Source organism: Marmota monax, unplaced genomic scaffold (genome assembly GCF_021218885.2).
Source record: "Marmota monax isolate L192 unplaced genomic scaffold, Marmota_monax_Labrador192_F-V1.1 WCK01_AAM20220418_F8-fsc00040, whole genome shotgun sequence".
NCBI lineage: Eukaryota > Metazoa > Chordata > Mammalia > Rodentia > Sciuridae > Marmota > Marmota monax.
In genome coordinates, this window is record NW_026692782.1 from 3,592,501 (window position 1) to 3,619,839 (window position 27,339).

The window sequence follows — 27,339 nt, forward strand, 5'->3', positions numbered from 1 at the left end:
GAGGTCCTAACCCCTCCTACTTCCAGGTTGCTTCATGGACACTAAAACCGTATCCAAACCAGAGTTTGGACTTTACCTTTCTTCTGATGAGCGCGGTGGGTTACCTTAAAAAAAAAAAATCATGCTGCCTTTGCAGGAGCAGGAAAACCAGCTCCTTATTTCAGTTCAGGACATGAGACAGTCAGATGTTCTCTTAATTCCATACGCATTGTCATTCGGATGCCCACTTCACTCTGGGATGTGGCCCAGATTGAAGAGGTGAGCATGTTGGGATTTCCAGTGTTCTTCCATCTTCTGCTCTTCAGGTAGGTTTACATTTCTTTTGAAGTCTACCTGCCGTCCGAGTAGACGCCTGTCATTCTTCAATATAGAAAGTAGAAGATAAGCTGTATAGTGAAGAGTCTTTGATGTTTCTCCTCCTCATCCATTTTTCATTTGCGTCATTACAAAATGCATATTGGCTGCTCCAGGGGCCTTTATTTCTCAAAGCTAGTCTGCACTTCCTAAATGAAAACTAAGCAATAAAAATCTTCCCACTAAGATATTTCATTCAGATTCACTTTTCCAGTTTTCACACATCAAGCTTACCTTTCAGATGCTCAAGAGCATAAAAAATCATACCCTCTGAGAAAATGGCAGGAGCCCTTGAGATTTTCCTTGTGTCAACAACTCTTAGTCATTCCATCAGAGGTTCAGAAAATCATATTGGAAATGTATTAATACGTCTGTTTTGGTATATGTTGTTCATGTAATTGGAACAAATTGTGCTCTGAACCCTACAGCGAGAGCTCCTGGACGTGGTGGATAAACATGAGTCAGCGGTGATTGTTGCCCCAACATCCTCGGGCAAAACCTATGTGTCCTACTACTGCATGGAGAAAGTGCTGAAAGAGAGCGATGAAGGGGTGGTCGTGTATGTCGCACCAACAAAGGTAGCGCTCAGGAGAATGGAATATTTTCTTTCCTTCCTGAGCCTCTTTAAAAATACTGCACACAGTCACCTGGTAGATCTAGTTCACTTTATTTTATTTTGCTTTTATGCTTATGAAAGCAGTAATTAATTTTATTAAAAAATCTATGAAATAAAAGTTAAGATGATTAGATAAGTTCAAGATACTACATACGGCCAAACAAGTCTTCTAAAATTTAAATTCATTTTTATTCCCACTAGTAGTATATGATATTGTACCTTCTCTTACTTGTTCCAGCCTTCCTATTGTCATTTAGTAAGTGCTTGCCATACTGATAGGTGAAACCTATCATCTCATATTTAAATTAGCATTTCTGTGATTTATGACTTGGCCACTTTTATGAATGATTTAGGGGAAAATGACATTTCTTTATTAATAAACTACTTGTGAATAAGTTTACCCACTTTTTCTTGTTAATGAAAAGTATTATCTTTTCATTAATGAAAATTTTAGATATTTAGTGAAATATTTAATATTTAATGAAAAAATTATATTTTTTTCTGATAAATGATAATTATGATTATTTTAATGATAATATTAAGTATTTGTATAGGTTTTTATGTGTTAAAATATATGAGAATACATGAAGTGTTACTTCTAATATCTTCATGGTTATGTTATAAAATTTACATTTTAATCTGTATGGATTTTAAAAATTTGTCATTAAGTGTGATATAGATGCTAACAGGTTTGTAGATTTCACTGGACTAGATACATACTTGATCTTGGGGAGGGTTTTGTACTCATTCTTGTATACATTCAAACTTTATTTTTTTTTCTTTTTTTTATTGGTTGTTCAAAACATTACAAAGCTCTTGACATATCATATTTCATACATTTGATTCAAGTGGGTTTTGAACTCCCAATTTTACCCCAAATACAGATTGCAGAATCACGTCGGTTACGCATCCACATTTTTACATAATGTCCTATTAGTAACTGTTGTATTCTGCTACCTTTCCTATCCTCTACTATCTCCCCTCCCCTCCCCTCCCATTTTCTCTCTCTACCCCATCTACTGTAATTCATTTCTCTCCTTGTTTATTTTCCCATTCCCCTCACAACCTCTTATATGTAATTTTGTATAACCATGAGGGTCTCCCTCCATTACCATGCAATTTCCCTTTTCTCTCCCTTTCCCTCCCACCTCATGTGTCTGTTTAATGTTAATCTTTTCTTCCTGCTCTTCCTCCCTGCTTTGTTCTTAGTTGCTCTCATTATATCAAAGAAGACATTTGGTATTTGTTTTTTAGGGATTGGCTAGCTTCACTAAGCATAATCTGCTCTAGTGCCATCATTTCCCTGCAAATTCCATGATTTTGTCATTTTTTAGTGCTGTATAAAACCCTAAAAAGAGAAGTAGAAGAAGATCTTAGAAGATGGAAAAATATACCCTGTTCATGGATAGGCAGAACTAACATCATCAAAATGGCGATATTACCAAAAGTTCTCTATAGGTTTAATGCAATGCCAATCAAAATCCCAATGGCATTTCTTGTAGAAATAGATAAAGCAATCATGAAATTCATAGGGAAAAATAAAAGACCCAGAATAGCAAAAGCAATTCTAAGCAGGAAGTGTGAATCAGGTGGTATAGCGATACCGGATTTAAAACTATATTACAGAGCAATAGTAACAAAAACAGCATGGTACTGGTACCAAAACAGGCGGGTGGACCAATGGTACAGAATAGAGAACACAGAGACTAATCCACAAAGCTACAACTATCTTATATTTGATAAAGGAGCTAGAAGCATGCAATGGAGGAAGGATAGCATCTTCAACAAATGGTGTTGGGAAAACTGGAAATCCATATGCAACAAAATGAAACTGAATCCCCTCCTCTCGCCATGCACAAAAGTTAACTCAAAGTGGATCAAGGAGCTAGATATCAAATCAGAGACTCTGCGTCTGATAGAAGAAAAAGTTGGCTCCGATCTACATATTGTGGGGTCGGGCTCCAAATTCCTTAATAGGACACCCATAGCACAAAAGTTAATAACAAGAATCAACAAATGGGACTTATTTAAACTGAAAAGTTTTTTCTCAGCAAGAGAAACAATAAGAGAGGTAAATAGGGAGCCTACATCATGGGAACAAATTTTTACTCCTCACACTTCAGATAGAGCCCTAATATCCAGAGTATACAAAGAACTCAAAAAATTAAACAATAAGAAAACAAATAACCCAATCAACAAATGGGCCAAAGACCTGAACAGACACTTCTCAGAGGAGTACATACAATCAATCAACAAGAACATGAAAAAATGCTCACCATCACTAGCAGTCAGAGAAATGCAAATCAAAACCACCCTAAGATACCATCTCACTCCAGTAAGATTGGCAGCCATTATGAAGTCAAACAACAACAAGTGCTGGAGAGGATGTGGGGAAAAGGGTACTCTTGTACATTGCTGGTGGGACTGCAAACTGGTGTGGCCAATTTGGAAAGCAGTATGGAGATTCCTGGGAAAGCTGGGAATGGAACCACCATTTGACCCAGCTATTGCCCTTCTTGGACTATTCCCTGAAGACCTTAAAAGAGCGTACTACAGGGATACTGCTACATCAATGTTCATAGCAGCACAATTCACAATTGCTAGACTGTGGAACCAACCCAGATGCCCTTCAATAGATGAATGGATAAAAAATGTGGCATTTATACATTCAAACTTTAGACATCTGGGGGATTTCCCAAACATGAGGGACAAGGTACCTTGGCTAGTCCTCACTCGACTTTCTTCAACGGTAAACTTATGGTTTTTAAGTCTTCGTCATCCAACTATATTATGCTTTTCATTTATGTTTTCTGTTGTGTGGACAGCATTTATTTCCTCCTCCTTCTCCTCCTCTTCCTCCTCCTTCTTCTTCGTTGTAGATTTGACAGAATGCTTTTATTTTATTTGTATACTATGCTAAGGATGAAACCCAGTGCCTTGCACATTGCTAGACAAGTGCTCTGCCACTGAGCTACACCCACAGCCTGGCATTTCTTATTTTTATTTCAGGAGAAGACTTTTCTGTTCTACTTTAGATTGAAATTTATTAGTGAAGTGCATATGCCTAGTCCAGTATCTCAAAGAAAGTACTTGAGCACATGCTACTTAGAAAGTTGGGTAAAGGAAAGAAGTTATTAAGCTTTCTGCAGTCATGGCTGGACATACTTTTGGATATCTCCTATTGTCCCCTGAGATTTCACCTATCTCCACTTTATCATGTGACTATGGATTTGTTTCCTTGTCAATCAGGCTCTTGTTAATCAAGTGGCAGCGACGGTTCAGAATCGCTATACCAAAAATCTGCCCGGTGGTTTAGTTCTATGTGGAGTTTTTACACGGGACTATCGTCAAGATGCCCTGAACTGTCAGGTGGGTTTGTTAATTAATAAACTTGATATAAAATTATATGATAGTACTTAAGTATCTCTGATGAAAAACTTAATGCCTTTACAAGGTCTTCTGAAAATAATTTCCTTGAATTTATGAAAGACAAAAATGGCTTTAGAGAAAATGTGATTTTGTTACATTTCAAAGAGTGAGAAAGAACTCACCTTTCTCTAAGGTAATTACATTTTCATTTCAGATTTCATTTGTAGTTCATTATATCATCTTGGTTTATAAACAAATTCAAAATCCATCCAGAGAATTCTCAAGTTATGAAAAATCAATTTCAATCATAATTACTTTCTCTTGATAAATACTTACTAAGTATGTTCAACATAATTTCTTAAATGTTGCATTATGGATAGTGTACCTGGAGTTAATTAAAGCTCCTATTGAGCTTGTAGATCAGTGATTAAGACTTTAACAGAAGATGAACATGTGATCATAGAACATAGTATAGTACACATGGAATTACGCTACCTAGATTGGCTTTCAAGAAGGACTTTTGCCCAGATGTGGGAGTATGGTCAAAATAGCACCAGCTGTTAATGTCCCCAGTTCTGCCTCCATAGTCCATATTCTGTGATGTAGCTAGAGAGGGGGACAAAAAATGGGCTACTTTGGCTTGATGGCTATATTCATCTAGAGTCCTGAGCCAGGTGAGCTGAGCTTCCTTCAAGTCTGGTTGATAGTTTGGCCTCTCCCTCTGCACCATGCTACATCCCTTGTTGATTCTTAGCTAATATCATTCTGCCCAAACTAGGTCAGGGTTAGGTTTTAAAGAATCAAGCCTGTGACAATGAATAATTCTTCTTTCTAATCTCTTTTTATAAAAAGGAATTTAAACTTCACATCTTATATTTTAACTATTTTGGACTACAAAAACTGAAGTTTCATATGGTTCCAATGAATATCACAATATAATGAAAACAGTTCTCAGAAGGAATATTATATCCTCCTTATCAGTGTGCACATTCAGAACTCATAAGCCTATCTTATACAGTGTTATAACTATCCTGGCACATAATAAGTGCTCAAAATGTTAGTTCACATTATATTATTATTTTTAGGTGCTTGTTACAGTGCCTGCCTGCTTTGAAATTCTTCTGCTATCTCCTCATCGCCAAAACTGGGTAAAAAGGATCCGATATGTTATATTTGATGAGGTAGGTGAGATATTATTTCTCTGGGTTAATATCTCTCATACTTCATTGTATCTTCCCATTGGCTGAAGTTCATATTAGGAAGGTACTTTCTTCTGAACCATTTCCCTAGTAGATCACAATCAGTTTTCTGGCTCCCCTTTTCTCAATTGGGCATATTGGTTTATTCACCCCATGCAGTTCTGTGTGCAAGAGGAAACTTTCATTGGAGACTTTTGTTTTAGGAGAAACAGAATTCAAACATCCAGGAATAAGTTTCCCTGGAGAAAGATTTCAAAGTTCAATTTTTGATCTCTAAAGCAATAAAATTGGTTCTCTGCCAATGATGTCAATGACCCAAATGACTTTATCTGTCATGGTGCCAATGGAAAACCAATGCCACACTCAAAATTCAAGAAGCATAAATTTCAAAGTAGTATGTGATGAAATCTATAAGTGTTAATGTAGTGATTCAGAGGTAGTAATGTGTCCCTGGGCTGAAGAGGACAAGGTAGGGAAGCATTAAACTCAAAAAAAAAAAAAAAAGGAGATTCTGATTATGTTGGCCACATCTCAGGAGTAGTTACGCCATTGAGGAAAACACCTGGCTCAAGGAAACCTTGGACTAAGGCAGCCAATGGAATGAAGACCTCAGCCTCTTTCTCCTCTCTTAATCTGATCCCCTTCCAAGGCTCTCTGTCAACCAAATCCAATGGAACCAGAGAACACGGGGGTCCTCATGAACATATAGGTACCTCATAGAGTTAGAGAGAGAGCAGGATAAAAAACAGTGCAGATTTATAAGTCACATGGAAAATGTTTAGCAAAGTTCCAGAGCAGCATCATTAAGGATATTTAAAGAGACTAAAATATTATAAAATGATCTATCCTCTTGTTCCAAGGTATTTTCGATTTAAAGTGGGGGAAAAGATAACAAGTTTATATGGAACTTCCATTTTCCTTATCATAAACTTGGAATTACCAAATAGATTGTGCTTTTGATTTGTGTGATCCCAATTTGCTGTATTTATTTTTGGTTAATCAGTATGTATTCTATTCTGAGGGCTTTGAGTATTCATGTTTAAAAAAAATCCAAAAACTTTGTCTATGCCATTGAGAGCCTTAGATTATAGTCTTATCTTGAAACTTTGAAGTGATATGACATTGGATATCTCTGTTTTCCCGATTTTATATAATAGTAAAACTGAAAGGCTTTGAAACCTAATATCTCTTCTGGTAGTCAGGGAAAAGTGCTAACTAACCAGTGCAAATAATTAGTATTTTATAAAGCAGTGTGTCATCTGACCAGAATAAAAAAAATGGGCAGTGCAAAATATGTATGTGTGTATATATCCATACCTATGTTTACATCTATATATTTCAAATACCTACCTCTCATAGTAAATCCTTTTCAGTTGATTGCCAGATACATTATTTTAATTTGCTTAATTAAGATCACATTTGAGAATCTTTCTTGAATCTAGTTTAATTTGTCAAGGTCAAAAGACATCCATTCATTTATTCAGCAAATTGTTATGGAGTGCCTCTTTAGTGCCCCATCTGTGTCCGTGCTAGGAATACCCAGGTCTAAGGTTACAGTTTAAATGAGAAAGAGAGATTAAACATGTAAGCACACAAGTGACTGAAAACCCACATTGGTACCTACTCTGAAGAGAGGAGTGGCTAACACCTGGAAATTGGAGCAGAAATCTGGGAGCATCTCCTTGTCATGATCCAATGTCTTTTTTTTTTTGACTCTTTCAGCTATCATAAATAACCCTGAACATCTCACTGAGTAGGAACTGGGCTCTATCTGGACAGAATGCTTACCTATTTTGAATGTTTCAATTTCATAATTTATGGGATCTAAAGGCAGGGTGTGTTAGGAGCATGGCTCAACAATGGGGGTCAGAAAAGTCATTTTTAAGGAGAGAAGTGGGGCTGAACTCTGTAGGTTGAAGAAGAGAAAATAAGTCATAGTACCCATGGTAGAGAGAGGCAGCAGTAGCCAAATAATGCCAGGCTTTATATATTGTTTTACTGAGCTTTTTTCACTGCTGTAACCAAAAGACCTGACAAAAACAATATAGAGGAGGAAAGGTTTTCAGAGGTCTCAGTCCATAGACGGTTGGCTCCATTCTTTGGGTTCAAGGCTGAACATCATGGCGGAGAAGTGTGGTGGAGAAAAACAGCCCAAAACAATACCAGGAAGGAGAGAGAGAGGGAGAGAGGGAGGGAGGGGGAGAGAGAGAGAGAAAAAGAGAGAGAGAGAGAGAGAAACATGCATGTGCTCATGCTCTGCTTTACAAGGACAAAATATATACTCCAAAGGCATACCCCCAGAGACCCACCTCCTCCAGCCACACCCTACCTGCCTATAGTAACCATTCAGTTAATGCTCATCAGGAGATTAATTCACTGATTGGGTTAAGGCTCTCATAATCCAATCATTTCACCTCTAACCCTTCTTGCACTATGTCACACATGAGCTTTTGAGGGATACCTCATATTTAAACCCTAACATGCATCCTATTAAAAAATTTTTAGTTAGTTCCACATTCAATGGAAAAAAAATATGGAAGAAATTTAAAGGGACATGGCCTAATGTAATTTGTCCTTGAAATGTATGATTTTGGCTGTGAAGTAGGGCGCAAGAAGGGAAGGTAAGACTGTGGTTAGGAGAATATGGTGGTTGTGCAATTAAAATGTAACTGCAGCTTGTTTGGCAGTACACATAGAAAGGCATAGGTTGGAAAGATAGTTTTGAAAGAAAATTAAAGAGGAATTATTGGTGGGTGGTTATGGGGATTGAGGAAAGTTTAGGTGACAAGATTTTCTATTACGTGGATTTTCCAATACTTCTTTAAACTTGGCATATTGATTAAAGGTAATGGAAAATATGTATGATGATTTTAAGGTTTCATGTTTTATTTTCATTTGCTATTTTTTATAATGAACTTTTAAATTGAGAATTTTTTTTTTACTTTAATAGGTCCATTGTCTTGGTGGAGAAATTGGAGCAGAAATCTGGGAGCATCTCCTTGTCATGATCCGATGTCCTTTTTTGGCTCTTTCGGCTACCATAAGTAACCCCGAACATCTCACTGAGTAGGAACTGGGTTCTGTCTGGACAGAATTTTTACCTATTTTGAATGTTTGAATTTCATACTTTATGGGATCTAAAAAGTTTCATGACTTTGTTATCAACTAATAGTTTATCTCTGGATCTTGAAGATGATGTCTGTATAGCACTCCTGACAGGTGTTAGCCACCCTGTACAAAGAAATATGAAGGACTCCCCCAGCCAGATCGGCAATTGAGTAGGGGATTCCCCTTCATACCTCAAAAAATCTTAAGAAGAAATGATAGATATATCTTCCTATTTTGTCCTTCACCAGGAAACAAACAAACAAACAAAAAGGCATACTAACAGCCATTAGCCCTGAGTTCTATTTTCCTAATTTGTAGAAATGTTTAGAAAGATTGCTTTACTAGTTGGAATAAAAGATCATTTTGTCACTGGGGTTTTTTGCCAACTAATAACAATTATAATAAGGTATTCCATACCTCCTATTGTGGGTACTACTCTTAAGTATTTTGCATCTGCTAATTTATTTTAAAAACAAGCAACCTCTATGATTTACTATTATTTTCATTATTATCATTATCAGGTAATAATGTAAATAATGTATTTAAAATGAGGCACAGAATGACTAAGTGATCAATTGAGAGTCACAAAGAGAAGTAGTGAGACTAGGATTCCATCTAACAGAGTCTGGCTCCTGAGTCAATTTCCTTAACGGCCCAGGAAATTTGCTTTGCTTAAACTTTTTAATTTGGGAAAATGTTCCCATTTTCTACCAAAATAATATGTAGATTTAATTTTTAGGTGGTTACAATCAGTAAAAAATTACTGGAAAGAAGAAGATGATGTAATGGCAAGAGGAATTGCTTCTAAGAAAAATGCCACTGTTCCCAAAGACCACTGGCAAGCCAAACAGTCATATAAAGTTAGACTTGGTATGTTTGATATATTCACATAAATTTTGTCTTTCACTTTAAATTATTCCAGACATTGTGTTTTCATTATCAAAAATTCTTGCTTTTAATTCTAGTGCTCTATGGAGAGAGATACAATGATTTAGAGAAGTACTTATGTTCAGTAAAAAATGATGACATTTGTTTTGATCACTTTCACCCATGTGCCGCATTAACAACAGATCATGTAAGTAATACTTCAGCCATATTTGCTTTGAGTGATATAAATTCTTTGCATATATTATAATTGAAAAGCTGCCTATTTTAAACTTAATCAGTACATGTGAGAATCTGATCATTATGAATTGAGACAAAGACAGTTCTCACTAACATTGCGGTATGATTTGATAGTAAACCAATAAGGCGGAGCCTTAAAAGGATTTCAGCTAGGGTGCTGGGGTATGAGTCAGGATTGATTTTTTAAACTTTATTTTTGCATATTTCTCATCCCATTCTCATAAATGGTCCACTTAAACTCCTATTTTCCTATCTGAGTGATAACTAGTCAATAGTGTGTCTGCCTTCCACAACATGAAAAGTTAAACATATCCTACATATTAAGCCTCCTTATGCATATCCTGGTCTTTCCAATACATTAATTGTTTTCCTTTGGAGAGGGCTTGAATGCATAGTTCTGTAGCTTCACAATCCAGGTCTTCTATGACGTCACCTCAGTATCTTTTTCACTCATCTATTAGGTGTACCTTACTCAGAAGCCCTCATGCTGTACATTGTTACTAGAATATTTCACCCCAGATGCCAAATGCTAGTGATCTAGATATCATTCTTTCATGGCTCTTCTAATATGACATATTCTCAGAATCCTTCAGTGACTCCCTTAGCTAGGTCATCTTCTCTCCACAGCCTCTTGTTGTTGTTTCTTATGTGACACCAACCAGCTTGCTGCTAAAGTAGATTTACATTCATTTCTTCCTTATCTTTGCAGGATAAAGACACATTTTATGTTCCTGTGGTTCCTAACAAACTGCTATGTGTGTTAAAAGTACTTACTCAGTGTGTGTTAAATAAGGATAGCCAACCAAAATTGAGCATTTGCTTCATGTTCTCATTTCTAAAATGGATAATTGTGCCTATGCCATTGATTTGTTGTGAGAGTTAAATTAGATGTTATATGTAACAGGCCTATCAAAATGCCTGGCACATGACTGTGCTTCAGCTGTTAACATGATCAATTAATTATGAGCTTATAATTGTTAATTTTAAAGATCCATTAAGCAATTCTAAGGCTAAAAGCTAGGAGTTCAGTTGAGTTGTTTTCTAGTACACAATAACTAATGAACAGGCGAAAATTGAGTTTTACATATTTCACCTCTTTTAGCCATCATGATTGTATGATAGATGTCCTGTTACTATTTTCATTTGACAAATGAGGAAGGTCAGGCACAGAGAACTCAACCAACTTACTAGACATTGAATTGCTAAATGGGGCCAAGATGCAATCTCAGACAGATGGATTTCACCACGCTTCTTTGGAGGATATATTGAACAAAATCCTGAATGAATGAATGCACTTTATAACTTTCACGCTATGTTACCATGGCTTCCAAAAGTAACTAAAGTCATGGGAATGATGGTAAATTTCGAATAGGATTTTATGAGGGGAGCTTCTTTTTATTTTTGACAATGTTCTGGCTAAAATAAAAATAACACTCCTGTGACTTAATTCACACCCCAAACCTAGAACATAGACAAAAATCCTAGACTTAATAATACAATAATTCCCTTCCTCTCTCCCTCCTTCCTTCCATCCTTCCCTTCCTTCTTTCTACCCTTCTATCCTCCTCCTCTCTTTCTCCCTTCCTTCTTCCCTCGCAGTCTTTCTGATGAACAGAGATTCTCTAACATTTTCATCATTACCTGGTATTTTAAAACAGTATAGTACTCTAAAAATACTTATTTTGTATAAAATTGTACAAGGCCAGGTTATCTCTTTTTAAAAAAAATATGTTTTTAGTTGTAGGTGAACATACAGTGTCTTCATTTATTTTTATGTGGTGCTGAGGATCGAACCCAGTGCCTCACATAGGTGAGCCAGTGCTTTACCACTGAGTTACAGCCCCAGCACTCAAGGCGGGTTATCTTAAGCAGCAATGAGTGTTGTGGTTCAGAATACATGCTGAAATGGTCATTCTGGTCCAAGTGCCTTTCCTCTATTCTCAGCAGCTATTAATGGAGTAACTGGAAAGCAAGGGAATTGCTGCAGTGTGCTCTGACCCCATATGACTTTTGCAAAAGGCATGCTGTTGAACGAGTCTTCTTAAGACTCCTAGACTTTTGTAGGAAGAAGGCAGGGTGAATAGATACAAAGGCTTTGGCATTATTAGGTATGTTTTGACAACTGTGTGCATAACATGGGTTTATGTAGGACATTTCCTAAAGTAGCAGTGATGAAAAAATTAATAGACTCCCAAAGGGTAAATAGTTTCTAACCTTGTGTTATATACTTCAAATTAATATGAAAGAACTGAGAAGTAAGAAGAAAACATAATAAATTCTGACAGCATAGAGAGAAGAACCATCCATCTTGGTTCTTTCCTCTTTAGCTGTATCAGAAAAGTGATTTCAGAAGGGAAGGGATGGTACAGGACAAGTGAGCTGGCCTTAATCCAGCTGTGGCAAGGGATCACCCTTAGCCCATATATGACTTGCTTCTGGCTAAGCACAGCCTTGTCTGGCTTTTGCCACCAATTGTCATGCCACACAGGGACAGCTGCTGACTTTCGGAGAGCCAGCAGCCCAGGAAGCCCTTGAAAGAAATGCTATCTCTCCCTGCTCAGTGTGGATCAATGCTTACCAGTACCTGTGACATTTTGGGCAATGTGGATACAAAAATAGTATTATGGTAGAACACCACTGGGCTTCTAAGTAAAAGATGGTACAAATGTGTGACCATTTATTTCTCTTCATTGTCTACTGAAACTGCCTCAAGTTTCCCAGTTCATTAGTTATTATGTAGTGGAAAACAACTAAGCTGAATTCCCAGCTTTTAGCCACAGAATTGCTAAATGGATTTTTAAAATTAATAATTATAAGTTGATAATTAATGGATCATATTAACAGCTGAAGTCATGTGCCAGGCATTCTGATAGGCCTGTTCCATATAATATCTAAATAATTCTCACAACAAACCAATAGCATAAGCAGAATTATGCCGCAGTCTGGCTGGGCACAAATCACGAGCCACTGAAGCAGGAACAAACTTTATTTCTGAACTCCACCAACACACTCCACACACGCTCCCCGGGGAACTCTCCCAAACACCACCCAAGCCACTCCTCCAGGAACCACCAACCAGAAATTCCTCCTCCAGCACTTTCCCAACCAATGCGAACTCTCCAGGAATCCCCGCGAGAACTCCAAAGTAGCAAGAACTCCAAAGTAGCGGCCGAGGTGGACAGTAAAGGTGTAATATACAATTGAATCAATCCAGCATCATCTTAATGGCTTGCCTCTCAACCAATACTGTTGGCAAAATGCCAGGGGCCATTCCGACTCGGCTGTGGCTCTCAGCAGAATTATCCATTTTAGAAATGAGAAAAGTCAGGCCTCTATAAAAGAATGGGATTTACGTCTTAATTAGGCAGTATAAGTAACAACTTTCAAGTAATAGTTGATAAAAGAACAAAATGGCAACATTCCAAAATACTATGTTCATTTAGAATTTTGGTATAATGTAGTCTTTACCATTGAGTCTGCTTTAAATGCTCAGATTGAGTGATGCTAATTGGTTATTCCGTGCAGTTTTTTCATCCTCTGATTTTAGAAGTTTAAAGAACATGTGAGCAGATTTTATTTGTTTGCTCTTACTGGTCTGTAAGTGGTGGAAGTATAAGTATTTTAATTCTTACATTAAAGGTAAGCAACTAGCATTTAGAGGTTGAATTAGAATCAGACCATCTGATTAAACTCTTCTGAATTTTCCGTTCTACCAAATATCATCTCCATTTTTTTTTTCAGTTATGTTGTATTTGTAGTGGCTCCCTTTGCCCAGAACTTCCAAAACTGGATTTTAAAACAAGTTTTTACTAAAACAAGTGAATTATTATTGATTTTTTTTGGAGAAATCTTCATAGTCTAATTGCTTTTTTGAGGTTTAACATTTTTCCCAATGAGAAATCTAAGGAATCCTATTGAATAGGACACATAAAATTCCTCTCCTCCTTCTTTTTTTCTTTTTTCTTTTTTTGGCAGAGGTTTGAGGGATATTATCATGGGTCATCCAGTAGGCTCCTATAACAAAAATACCAGAGATTAGATGGCTTAGAAAACAAATATCTATTTTTCACATTATACAAGTTGGTAAGACCAAGATCAAGGTGCTGGCAGATTTGGTGTGTGGCAAGGGCCCACTGTCTGATTCTTATATGGCTGCCTTCTTGCTATATCTTCACATGGCATAATGGGCAAGGAGCCCTCTGGGGTTTCTTATATAACAAAATTAATTCTATTTGTGAGAGTTACACCCTCGTAACTGAATTACCTCCCAAAGATATTACCTCCAAAAGCCTCCAGTAGGGCTTGCCTCCATTAGGGCTTAGGTTTCAACATATGAATTTGGAAAGGACACAAATGTTCAGTTTAGAGCAAATACCTATTAACATTTCAAGGATCAAGATTTCACATGAAATTTATTTATAATAGTAACATTGAAATCAGTAGAGCATATCACAATAAAATTTTTTGAGGACAGATTTTTTTTTTTATTTTCACTTAAAATATTTGTGGAAAAACAGAATGGTGGGCACATCCAAGTAGACTTAAAGCATACCCGTCAGTGGTCTATGGAAGAAATGTTTTGGAGTGTCTTGAAGGTGGTCTGAGAGCTTTTATCTTGAAGCTGACCTAGTTTCTGTCTTAGAACTTAGGCAAAGATTTCCCCTTCTTAGCCTTGCTCAGTACACTTAAAAAAGAATATTCATATTCTTAGTTAAATTAATTTCAATTGCAGGGTAGAGTTTGTGTAGTCTTGTTTAAACAGAGTCCACAAATCTTTTGGCTTCCCATCACTCTGAGCTGAACTATAAAAGCATTCTACAAAAAAAAATCAGCCTAATTGCAAAGTTTTAGGAAATAAATAAAAGCTTTTTGGTAAACTCTTTTTTTTTCTATTTTAGTAATTCAGGGTCACTGATGGAAAGTATTTTATTAGCATTTAATACCTATCACTCAACAATTGAACATTTTAGTTTAGTGTCTCTCAATGTCTTGTAGCAAAGAGTAAGTCAGAAGATAAAATAGAAAAAGAATATTAAAATGTTCAATTTTATTTTAAACATAGATTGAAAGATGTGGATTTCCTTCTGATCTAACCTTTTCACCTCGAGAAAGCGTACAACTTTATGACACCATGCTTGAAACCTGGAACAACTGGCCGGATGCCCAGGTAAATAGTATTCATTGAATTAATGTCATTAAAGAGGATGGTAATACTGCGGTTTAGAATGATAAGCTCTCACCCTTTGTCACTTGTATTTGACCTTTTAAAATTATTAGTGGACCCTTTCCAAAATAAAATGGCTCCTTCTCATACATTCCTCTTCCTAACACTTTATGTTTTAATAGTTTTTAATTGGCTTTTTATTTTAAATCTTGCAAATGTTTCTTCTTTCAGCTTCTGGGATATGACAATGTTTGGTCCCCTCCTATACCTTGGATTTCTGGTCTGCTATTGTCTTTCACAACACTTGCCTCCTTGTGTCCCAATTGCTGTTTCCTTCTTTGATTTTGTTGTTCTGAACCCTTTCCTTTGAAGAGCTTTTGCATTCTCTTTGTTTTATGTTTTAGAAGCTACAGGGAGATAAAAAGAACTTCACCTCTCTTACCCCTAAAAGCTTGGGTTTGCTGTCAATGAGGCAGAAGTTGAAAACATCTTTAGATTTTCTGGCATAATTTTATGTAATGTTGTGGTATTTGTTTTCCAGAAACTGTGTCCAGAGAATTTCATTCATTTTAAGAATAAATTAGTCATTAAAAAGTTGGACGCTAGAAAATATGAAGAGAGCTTAAAGGCAGAATTAACAAGTTGGGTTAAAAATGGCAATGAAGAAAAGGTAATTTTCACACATTTTTGGAAAGCACTCAATAGTCTTTATCATTTTCTTGAGTTATAGTACTTGGTTAATACTGTTTGTGTTTTTTTTTAAATTTTCAATATTCATTTTAGAATTTTATGTTGAACAGGAAATCTAGTGATTCAGAGATGGAATAAAAAGAGAGAAAGGAATTTGGTGTTAGCCTGATTCTCAGTGACCCCTAAAACATGACCCAGAGGCTGTTGATTCCTCTTGGGTGTTTTTATGGACAGGAAGAGGAAGAAGAGTCAGTATCCTCAGTGCTTGTGGTGTTGATGCCTCCACAGCAGACACCTGACTCACACGAGCTGAGAGATTTTATTCTTCTTTCCTTTTTAATCTTGTAATTCTTTTTTTTTTTTTGATTTTTATTTCAAATTAGAGAAATAAACGCTGTGTTAAGAACTCAACCCGGAATCATTATTTTATACATATTTATTTTAAACAAGTTGATGGTTTTTATATTTGTCATATGTTTTCACAAATGGAGGTTTCTGATTGTTTTAGGAGTGACGTATATGGAAATTGCTCATGTGATATTTTTTTCTCACTCTAATTTGATTTTCTTCCAGGAAGAAGCAGAATACAATTAACTCACACTTTCTTTTGGTTGTTTCACTACAAAAGAGTTTTAAAAATATGTTAGAGAGTGATTTTCCAATATGGCGGGGGGAGGAACTGGCTTCCCATAAACTTCTGCCATAGTGGAACAAGCATTAATCACTGAGCCATCCTCCTCTTTCTGACAGATTGAGCTGCCTTAGAAGTTACACATTGTGTGTGTGTGTGTGTGTGTATGTTTCTAACAAATCTTTGTTTTCTAGTCTAATGACTGCATATTTCTTTGGAGGTTCTTGGCGTAGTTTCATAACAGCCTCTTACGACTATTTTAAGGAACCATGAAGAAGGATAAGATGACGATGGAAATATTTTTGCCAGAAATAGTGACTTTATTCTTTACTATGCAGAACTAAACACAAGTGTTTTATTCCTTCCACAGGCCAAAGAGGTACTGAGAAAACTGAGTCCGCACTCAAGCTCTTATTCAGGAAATATGCTAGAACTATTTCCACTTCTTGTTGAGAAGCTAAAGACAATGGGGAAGTTGCCTGCATTGTTCTTTTTGTAAGTTATTTAATTTAATTTGTTCTTTATTTAAATTTATATTAGACTCATCCCTTTAAAGGAGAGTTATACAAACTTCAATGCTGTAATATAGTATTTATTATTATTTTGGTGCCCATTTTTTTATTCAAATGCATGTCATTTAAAAATATACCTTTCTAGCTCAATTCTTATAAAATATTTTAGTTGTGCTATTACAAATGGTCTTCTTTATTTGCTTTGATATTTTTTCTTTTTTTGTATAAGCTTTTCATTACTTTATTATTATTGTTGTTGTTATTTTTAGATCTTGTTAACTTTCAATACATACCTAGATCTTTTGTAAAACAAATTAAATGTACATGCACACTACTGTCTCACATAAAATATCTTACAATATTCTAGATTATTTATTGGTAGGGTGTTTTAGTATTTTTAATTCATAATAATGAACACTATCACCTAGAGGCATTGATATCTTGCTAAATTTTATATGTTATCGTATAACATAACTTAAATATAGGAGTTCAATTAGTCCAGCATCAATATATAATTTATGTAGTGGATCATATTCTGTATCCTGGATAAACCTTGATAATACAGTTTGGGATCAGCATAGAATACTTGATTCACTCTAGATACTTTCTAACTACACTTAGGCCTTGAAATCTTTATATAAACAAAGACACGTAATCTTGTTCCGGTACTGACGTTTAGCGTAATTTGTTCACATATAAATAGTAATGAATCATCATTGGTAGTGTACATTCACAGTAATGATGATAGGTGAATGTAAGGCTGTATTTGGAAATTTTAAGGGTTACAATAAAAATCACTACTTTTATCTTCACTATTGGGACAAGGAAAATCAATTTCTTCACCATGAAGAATTCATACAGCTTACTTCTCTCATTTTCAAGCATCACCATGGATGTCAGTGAGACACAAAAATCATTCTGTGTCTCTGGAATATTTATAAATGTCTTTCTACAAAATAGAAAAAAAAATAAGTGTTTGTTTTCATAAATTTATAATGCAGGGGAGGCAACATTTTACCTCTGTCCCCTTAGGTTTTTTTCATGCTAGGTTTGTGAATGAAATGGACATAAAAAAGTTCAATGGGAGAAAATCCTATAAATTAATTTAAATTTTATTTGGCATGGGATCTTTCATAAGGAAACAAAGATCCAAAGACACAGAGCAGCACACTTGATGCTGAAATGGACAAAGAGTAAGAAGTTGTGAAAATGTGACCTGACGAAAAAGGATTGGGTCTGGGTGATTAATTGGGTGGAAGATTGACTAGCAGGATAAGGATTAGTTCAACCAATTTTATATGAGATTTTCATTGGCTTCAACTTCTCATCCTTGATGATAAGGTTTTTTTTTTTTCTGGTATGAGGAGAATGTCTTTCATATGCGCATTTGGTCTCCTACTTTTATGAACACGTTCTTCCACCTGCTACTTTTCAAGTGCCTTTAACTCAAATTAGTTAATATGCTAGAATAGTACAGTTTGGGGTGACATGCTTTGAACATCTGGATGTACATAAAGTACTCATAAAAAAGAGAATATTTCACAAAAACATCAAAGGCTTAATTCTGCTCAAGGAGTTAAATCTTGGTAACGTTCTATGAAATCTTGGGTTCTCTACAAATTAAATTGTGAAAATTCTTGGTCTTATGCAGTGTGATTTAGTCATAAGTATTCCTAATTTCTCAGAGACCTGAGAATTGTCTGGGCTCAAGTGCTACCTCTAAGAGCTTTTCAAAGAGTAGTGTAGTTGTCAACTTTCTATAGTCTGATCTCTGAAAAAAAAATGTGTGGAACCCATTATTTGGGCAACATCGGTGTGTGCTTAAGGGCATACACTTCAAAGCCCGGCCCAAGCTTGAATGCCACCTCTGCCCCCTATTAGATGTGTTACTTCTGGAGGATTTTAAGCCTCAGATTTCTCATTAGCTGTGTTAATACATGATGATTTTAAGCCTTAGATTTCTCGTTTGCAAGATGAGATGATAAAAAAACATAATGCACAGGGTTGGGGTTAGAATGAAAGCAATTATTACACTACTACTGAATATTATTGGCTAAGGTCCAATCTTTAGGTTGTATTCATTCTATATAGATAAAGGGAAAAAAATACAAGGGGGAGAAATGAATGACAGTAGAGGGGGTAGAGAGAGAAGAGGAGAGGGGAGGGGAGGGGAGGGGGGATAGTAGAGGACAGGAAAGGCAGCAGAATACAACAGACACTAGTATGGCAATATGTAAATCAATGGATGTGTAACTGATGTGATTCTGCAATCTGTATACGGGGTAAAAATGGGAGTTTATAACCCACTTGAATCAAAGTGTGAAATATGATATATCAAGAACTATGTAATGTTTTGAACAACCAACAATAAAAATTTTAAAAAAATAAAAATATATTTAAAAAAATAAAAAAATAAAAGACAAAATGATGTCTAAATAATCTGGTATTTAAAAAAAACATATGCTTAGTTCCCAGTAACTTACATTATTGCAAAAAGAGAAGCATCATAACATGATAGTTAAGAACATGGGTTTGGAGACTAGACTCTTCCACTGTCAAGTGGGGTACTCCTGGGCATGTCACTCAATCTCTTTGTATCTCCCTTTGTATTTGCATAATAGAGACAGTAATAGTGCCTGAACTAATACATTTAAGCCACTTAAAATAATTTCAGCCACTTAAAATGGTATATGACAATAGTAAGTATAATATAAACATTTCATATTATTATTTTATTGTCTGAAATTTTAAATGTCTTGCCATATGGCATAGATTGTCATTTTCTTAGTCCTTACCTCACCAGTGTGCCAGTTTATTTAATTTTCACTAGCTAACGACATTTCTTTTTTTTAATTTTATTTTTTTTTAGTTGTAGATGGACATAATACTATTATTTTGATTTATTTATTTTTATGTAGTGCTGAGGATTGAAACCAGTTCCCCACATGGGCAAGGCAAACGCTGCACCACTGAGCCACAACCCCAGTCCACCACATTTCCTTTTAATGTTAACTCTACAAAGACTTTGCTAGAAAAGCACTGTGCCTCACAACTTAGACTTTAAAACTTTATTATATGACCCAGACTATTATTTGCTATAATAAGCTCTGGCTGGAATAATGATAATGCCTAGTGATTACTTCTGGCTACAGCATTTTCTAACAAGTTTAAGTAGCAAAATAAAAACTTTCATGAATTTTATTTCAGGATTCCTATAGAAAGCTGTAGATTCTAGATGCTGGGAAATGCATGTGATGTAAACATAGGAATACATACTTTTACTTAATATTTTACTTTTCACTTACCATGAGAATTTGATCTTTAGCCATTTTTTCAATTAGTAACCATTTGGTTCTCTTGTATCTGATCAATTAATTGAAAAAATGGCTAAAGATCAAATTTACATTTCCAAAAATATAAAGCCTAGACCTTGGAGGCATTTCTGGATGGTAAAGGCACAACACCTGGTTTTATCTGATCTCTGGAAAGAAGTCATCATGTTACAAAAGTCAAGGGTGAGAACCTATGATTCTTTCCAACCTGCCAAAAACAAACCTTTTGATTGCCAAAAAACATTTTCTCCCCCTTAATTTCAGGCAGGGTTGTGAAGGATGGAATATCTGTCTCTCTTATGTATCTAAATGTTCTCCTCCGGAATGTCTGACGACTCTTAAGGGAATAATTCCCATGAGTGATGGGGAATAAAGGGAACAAAGGAGTTAACTAAAAAACTTTAGTGGATCCACAACATCTTGTGTGTAATTCGTGATAAAATTCAGAAACATGGGCTTTAAAAACCGAACAGGTATGTGTTAGGATAGCAGCAGTAGATGGAAATAGGATTTGAATTTTACTTATGATATTATTTTCAAGGCAAGCATTCTTCTTGTTTCCAGATTCAACTTAGGAGCTGTAGAAGGCAGTGCCAAAAGTGTGAGTGCTTCCCTGGAGAAAAAGCAGGAGATGCAAAGGCCCCCCAAAGCTGATAAGGAAGCCCATGTCATGGCTAGCAAACTTCAAAAACTTAAAAAGTCCATGGAGAAACAAAAGCTCATGTAAGTATTTCACTAAATGAGTTGGTCATCATAGAGTTAAAAATGCCTCACATGTCCCAGTGGGAAATAGACTCTGAAGGTGCTCTGCAAAGAAGTTCTACTTACTGTTTGGACTTATTTGCAAATTTGAGAGGGAGAATGGGGTAAAGTTAAGTGACCATTATCATATATTCGTGGCACGGATCAGTTTTATTCAAGATTGGGAGAGACAGGAGCACAACCCATCAGTCTGGATAGCTTACATAACCCTAGGTAATCATCCCGCAAAAGAAGCACATCCGAGACATGTGTGAATTCTTTCTCTCAGTGGGTCCTCAGAAGACTTAAACGTTGTCTGAATATTTTGTCTCAGGTCAAAACAAAGCATCACAGTGTGATTCTTAGTATGAGCTGGGGGCTGGATTGATTGAGATGCCAGTTATCTCAAGGGCTTTGCTATTGTCCCCTCTTCCTTGCTCTCAGTGTCCAATTCTGTCACCTCTAGGGCCAGCATGTGTATGCTCTCCCTGTGGGTCCTCTCCATCTTTAGTCGCTGCCTGGTTTAGGTGTTCCTCATGTCTTCTCTGGATGATTGCACAGATCTACTTTTTGGATTTCAGATCTTGATGTTCACAATTCTTCAATCTAACCAACAAATGTTCCTGCAAACATTCAAACTGATTAAAGGACCCCATGCTCAGTGTTGTTCCTTCTTACTTGCTTAACCAGTGAAGTCTAAGCCCTGACTATTGTTGGTATGCCGACATGTTGATACTGCTGGTTACTGATGACAAGTTCTCCTCTCTCACCTGTTGAAGTATGACATTAGAGAAGCACATGGAGGCAAGCATATAAAGCACAGCTTATTTAAAAAGGGGTAGCATAGACATCTCCCGGGAGAGAAAAGGGGGCCATAGCTGGTATCCTGGTATCCCAAGAAGTGAGGGGTTTTGCCCTTTTTTATATGTCTTAGGCTTCCTTTGTTCTACTGCTCTCTTTCCCTTATCTTTCTCCTTCCTGCATATGTGACTAGGCCTAGGAAATGCTCGTTGGGCTGGCCAAAAGTTGGGAAACAGGTGGGCTGAAAGGCTGGGGAGGAGTGATCCAGCAGGAAGGAGGCTTAAATAAAAACCTCTATAGGGAGTGACAATACCTGGGGACAGGTTACCTTAGCTACAGGTAGGAGCAGGGGCAGGTTCTTGATAAGGATGGAGAAAGGGCTCTGAAGGAATTAACATTTCAATCCCTCCATTTTCTGGATCCGACCCTTGCCTAATTCTGGCTTCAACGTTTTAGTCTTTGTCTTTACTTCTTCCCACCACATCCCTCTAGAAATATTCAACATTTATCCTTGTCTTCACATGACATTCTCTTTCATCTCACTCCTTCCTTAAACTGACCTATCTGCCCCCAGTGCCTTCCTTCCCGTTTGCCGCCTAAACATGGACTAAAAATTTTTGTCATTATTTGCAGAAATCTGATTTCTTTGTTTGTTTGTTTACTTATTTACTGATTTAATTTGTCCCCCAATATTAAAAATATCTGGTCCCAACTATTTTGGATATGGGTAACTCGATCTTCATTTCTTTTCCTAAATTTTAAGTTTCTTTACAACAGAAACTATCCATTTCCTCTTTTTACCTCTAGTGCTTGACACAGCTTGGCAGATAATTGTTCCAGAAATATTCCTCAGAGAATAGTGACTGTTTCCCTTCAAGTTGCAACAACTTGTAGAGCATCTCTGACTTAGATATTCCATATCCTAGAGCAAGCTAGAACCTGCTGCTGATCCTTCTGGTTGTATTCCCTCTGTTTTGGGTCCCTAGCAGGAGGAGAGTAGATGAGTTTAGCTGGGAACAGCAGGAGCCTTTCTTAGCACCTTTCTTTAGCTCTCCAGGAGCCATATTTCAAGATGGATTTAGAGACCAACAAGTCAAGCTATAAAAATTCAAGTCTGTTTCAGTGTCTTATTCAACATTATTGTTGTACTGAATGTAAGGAGGGATTGTCTTATTTATTACACATTAGAGAGTACCACTGTGACTCTCCTCCAACTGCATCCATTTCCATGGAAGGAGGAGCCAGTGGAGCTAAGGAGACATGACCACCCACCCTTTTAAATTCTAGGTTGTTCTGGGGCTATATCTGTTAAGGTAGAAGGATAGAATGCATTATATTGGATAGTTTATTATCTTGATTAAAAACTTATGGACAACAGTATGTGGGCCTCCATAAGTGCTTTGCTCCATATTGTGCAAACACAGGGCTGGGACCTTTCATAGTCATACTGCTCTCCCCTGAGTTAAAGGTAACGTTATCTAGAGGTGAGGATACTGACTGATGGAATACAGGTAAGCTCACCTTCTCATATTTAGAATCTCTTGTGCGCAGTTGAGGGACAAATAACTCAAAGAAAATAAGCGATCTGAGTCTATATAAAAGGCTGTTATGAGCCTGCATGGTGGCATATGCCTGTAATCTCAGTGACTCAGGAGGTGGAGGCTGAGGCAGGAGGATTGCAAGTTCAAAGCCAGCCTTAGTGACTTAAGTGAAGCCCTAAACAACTTAGCCAGACCATGTCTCAAAATAAAAAATAAAATAAAAAGAGGTGGGGTGTGATTCAGTGGTTAAGCGTTCCTGGGTTCAATCCCTGCTACCAAAAAAACAAAACAAAAACCAAAAAAAAAAACCCAAACCAAAAGTCTATTACATTGAGCGGTGGTAGTGGAGAATACAGTGTGAAGACCCAAGAGTCTAAGGGTTGATGGAGGTGTGTCTTAGGTCACATGCCCTTAGCGGCACATGATGAGATGGGGTGGGTATCTGTGTAAGTGCTTCATTGATGGGGTGTGCTCATGAGGAAACTGTAACATAGAGAATGAGGCAAGCAGGAAAGGGGAGGTGAAGAGGAAAAGATCAGGGTGTCCTTTCTGCTAGAAAACAGCCTGTGCCTAGCCCTTCTGGAAGCTGTGGAATACCACAGAATCCCCACCTGCATCAAGGGGGCTGACGTTTAGAACTCATGTAACTGAAAGTTCAGCTTGGTCTTTGTCCCCTGTGACAATCAATGCCAATTTAGTAATGAGGACTGGTTTTGAGAAAAAGGAAAAAGAAGGTTTATTGCTTTGCTAGCAAAGGAGAAACACAGGGGACTCCTGTCCCAAAGTCTGTGACTCTCTGGATCAGGAGGGACAGGGAGGTTTTAAATAAACTTCAAGGGTTACATTCTAGGTGCGCTCTGATAGGGGTCTCAGGGTTTCCTGTCTGCATGTTAGGATTCACTTGTTAATTTGGGAGATATTCACTTCCCAGATCCTCAGCAGGCATCGCCTCCCTGTAGTGGGTGTGTTCAAGGGCAATTAACCGTCTCCCCAATCTTCTTAGCGAGGGGGAGAGGGGAGAAGAGAGAAAAAACTTAAAAAAAAATAAGCCTTAGAGCAATGAGGGCTATATTCAGGAGGCGAAGGTACCACTGTTACACTCATGTGTGTGGGCCACGTCCTCACCCTTAACAGAAGCTGGAAATTTTCAGGTGCCTCTGGTCAGTTGGGGGCAGTTCTTCAGGGAATGGGTGCAGTTGGGTACTTTCAGCAACCAAATCAGGGTAGTCATGGCCTCTGCTCTAGGATGGAGATTGACCAGGAATTGGCAAGGAGAGTATGTCTTACTCCAAGCTGAGTGTCGTGAAGGTCGAGGAAGGGAGAAAGTCTCCATTTAGCAAGGGGAAGCAAGGTCATCTGGGAGAACTGGACTTGGAGAGGCCACAACATCACATCCCAGGAAAACACATACACGTGGAGCTTTCTCACTAGGATCTAAACTCCAGAGGTGCCTTTGAGGAAGGAGACAGAGTCATGAGAGTACTGATGTGTATGGCAGCCATTTGGCAAGTCCTAGGCTTCCAGTGGTGGCGGAACATGAATTTTCCTTTCTTAAAATTTCGTTTTTACAAACAGAGATGAAAAAAGCCATAAAAAAACCAGAAACTTGGATAAAAACTTCATACATGAAGCTGAACATGATAATCTACTGAAGAGTCTGGAGAAGAACCTGGAAATCCCTCCGGACTGCACGTATGCTGATCAAAAAGTGATGGACACTGAGGTCAGTGCTTAGGAGGGGGGTGTTTCTCTTGGAGATGTTATCATCCATCAGCTTGAGCGTCTTAATTATGGACAGTGTTTAGGATAATAACTAAATGTAATTCCTACCAGAAGAGAAATCTGTGTATAGAATCTGGGGCTACATGTAACTCTTAATGGCTTCCCAGTGCCTATCTAAGAAGGAGAGGTAAAGGATTTACAGATTATGTCTTGATTAATAACTGTGCACCCTTGAGAGCATGCGCCCTTTCATTGTTTCTTTCGATCTTTCTTGTTTCCACAGCTGAGTTCTGAACTTCCATGGCATATGCCTTTTTTGAAAATGTGGGTCTTCATGGCCTAGTACCCTTCAAATAGTCTTCATAGAATTTCTCAAAATTAGAGGCTTTTTATACTACACCTAAAACATTTTGCCAAAAAGGCATTGGAGAACACACACACACACACGCACACACACATTCATTTTATTGTATACCTTCTTTTGTAAACTCTGTGGTCTCTTCCCTTTTCATAACCACGTATTCACAACACATTTTGATGGATCCTTGATATTCCACTCCACGGGCAACTGCATAATTAAAATAACCAGCAGCCAACCTTTGGCTTTTGGAAACGTAAGCACCCATCTCCACCCCCACTCCCCCCCGCACACACACCATAAGTAGTGTTTATCTTTGTACATGTAACTCTGGACATAGCTGGATTTTGGCCTTAGGACATCGATGGATCTTTTTAAGACCATTCTTGGCCATTCAGGGTTCCCCGACCTTCTAGGACAGAGACACCCTCCCCAACACCCCCCCCACCCCGCCTCCCTCCCGCCCCCCCTCTCTGTTTTCTTTGAGAAGACTATGTCACTGGGGAGAACTCCTAAGGCTCCTGCCCTGACCCCTGACCCCTGACCCCCATGACATAGTATGCTTGTTATTTTCACTTAAACTTTTTTATTATGATTTAAATTAAAGTTAGATGAGACATTATGAAAATCTCTAAATCTTTTGCTTCTTTCAGTCATTGCAGAAGGTGTTTCATCGGGTAAGATTCGAAAGAAAAGGATCAGAACTGAAAGCTTTGGCAGAAAGGGGCATTGGCTATCACCACAGGTCCATGAGTAACAAAGAAAAACAGCTGGTTGAAATTCTCTTTAGGAAAGGATTTATTAGGGTAGGTAAATGTTTTTATTCTAAAAATTGAACTTATAACTATGCTAGCTGAATGTTCATGAAATGTAAAATATTGCTGTTGTTTTTCTTTTTTTTCCCTCATATAATTAGGCCTTTTTTGTCATTGTTTTTTGTTACAACTTATGATATGTGTGTGCATCCCCATCTCATTTAAAAGGGAGAGGGGATTTGTAGTGTACTATTCAGTTTATACCTTTTCATGAGAATAAAAATATTTCCTTAACTGATAATTTTCTAAATATTTCTGCTATGAAGTATACCTATATTGATCTTAGCACAACCTCTTGCTTTTTTGTTTGTAAGATCTAGGGAATTTTGTCAGCTGTTTATATGATTTTGTCCACAAAATCATGGAGTAACGTGGGTTTGGAGGACATTTAGAGCAGAGTTATTGATCAGATCTTTTTCTAATGCATTAGCTGAAATAAGGGCAAGAATCTTTTGCTTCCTCAGGGCCTGCTGCTTATCTCGCAGTTTTTGGTATGTCACTCAGTGCTCTCTCTCCTATCACTGAGTGTGGACAAGAGGAGGAATACGTGAAATAACTTTTAAGCCAAACCCTTGTTTTATTTTGTTTAGCATTTCCCATGAAAGGACATGAGGATAGTCTGGATAAATTCACACAAAGGTTTATATAATTTGAGCTTGAATCTTGACTAATGTTTAAAAATAGACCCCAACTTAAAAATTATCTGTTTTTAATTTTGTATGACATAGACTGTGTGTGTGTGTGAGAGAGAGAGAGGAGGGAGGAGAGAGAGAGAGAGAGAGAGAGAGAGAGAGAGAGAGAGAGAGAGAGAGATGGGAGAAATTGAGACGGATCCTGCTGTGCTAGTTAGTAGTTAGTATCTTTTAATCATAATAAATTTACATGTTGCAGAGAATCTTACATTGTAGGTAAAGGGTAATTAATTGTGTTATCTGGAAAAAATAGAATATATCATTAACAACTTTGCTTAGCCTTTCTCTTAACTAATAACTATTTATTTTTGTTAAAGACTCATAACAAGAAAGAAATATTCTGCATTGTGAATTGAGGGAAAGGAGACACTCTATTTTGATCAGCATATCCTGTGTCCAAAATAGTGTCTGATGAATTGTAGTTGTGACATTACTAATAGCTTGATAAATGAGTAATTAGATCTCTCTAGGAAAGTATCTATGGGAATAGTGATAGATTTGTTACAATAACACATTTTTAAAAAGGCATTTACTCATTTTCTAAATTCAGTGCTCTTGCTTTCTCTTCA

The 27,339-nt window shown here is 37.0% G+C and overlaps 1 protein-coding gene across 4 annotated transcripts in view; it reads left to right on the forward strand.

Annotated features, from left to right (window-relative positions):
- Ddx60 (DExD/H-box helicase 60) overlaps positions 1-27,339 on the forward strand; it is a 100,637-nt gene that overhangs the window by 43,170 nt on the left and 30,128 nt on the right. For all 4 annotated transcript variants that reach the window (XM_046447873.2, XM_046447874.2, XM_046447871.2 and 1 more), the window contains 12 exons: positions 783-932; positions 4,220-4,339; positions 5,425-5,520; positions 8,489-8,604; positions 9,386-9,516; positions 9,612-9,721; positions 14,834-14,938; positions 15,477-15,605; positions 16,627-16,751; positions 20,665-20,823; positions 24,759-24,906; positions 25,917-26,069. In XM_046447873.2, the coding sequence (XP_046303829.1) occupies positions 783-932; positions 4,220-4,339; positions 5,425-5,520; positions 8,489-8,604; positions 9,386-9,516; positions 9,612-9,721; positions 14,834-14,938; positions 15,477-15,605; positions 16,627-16,751; positions 20,665-20,823; positions 24,759-24,906; positions 25,917-26,069 (1,542 nt within the window). The remainder of the gene's footprint in view (positions 1-782; positions 933-4,219; positions 4,340-5,424; positions 5,521-8,488; positions 8,605-9,385; positions 9,517-9,611; positions 9,722-14,833; positions 14,939-15,476; positions 15,606-16,626; positions 16,752-20,664; positions 20,824-24,758; positions 24,907-25,916; positions 26,070-27,339) is intronic.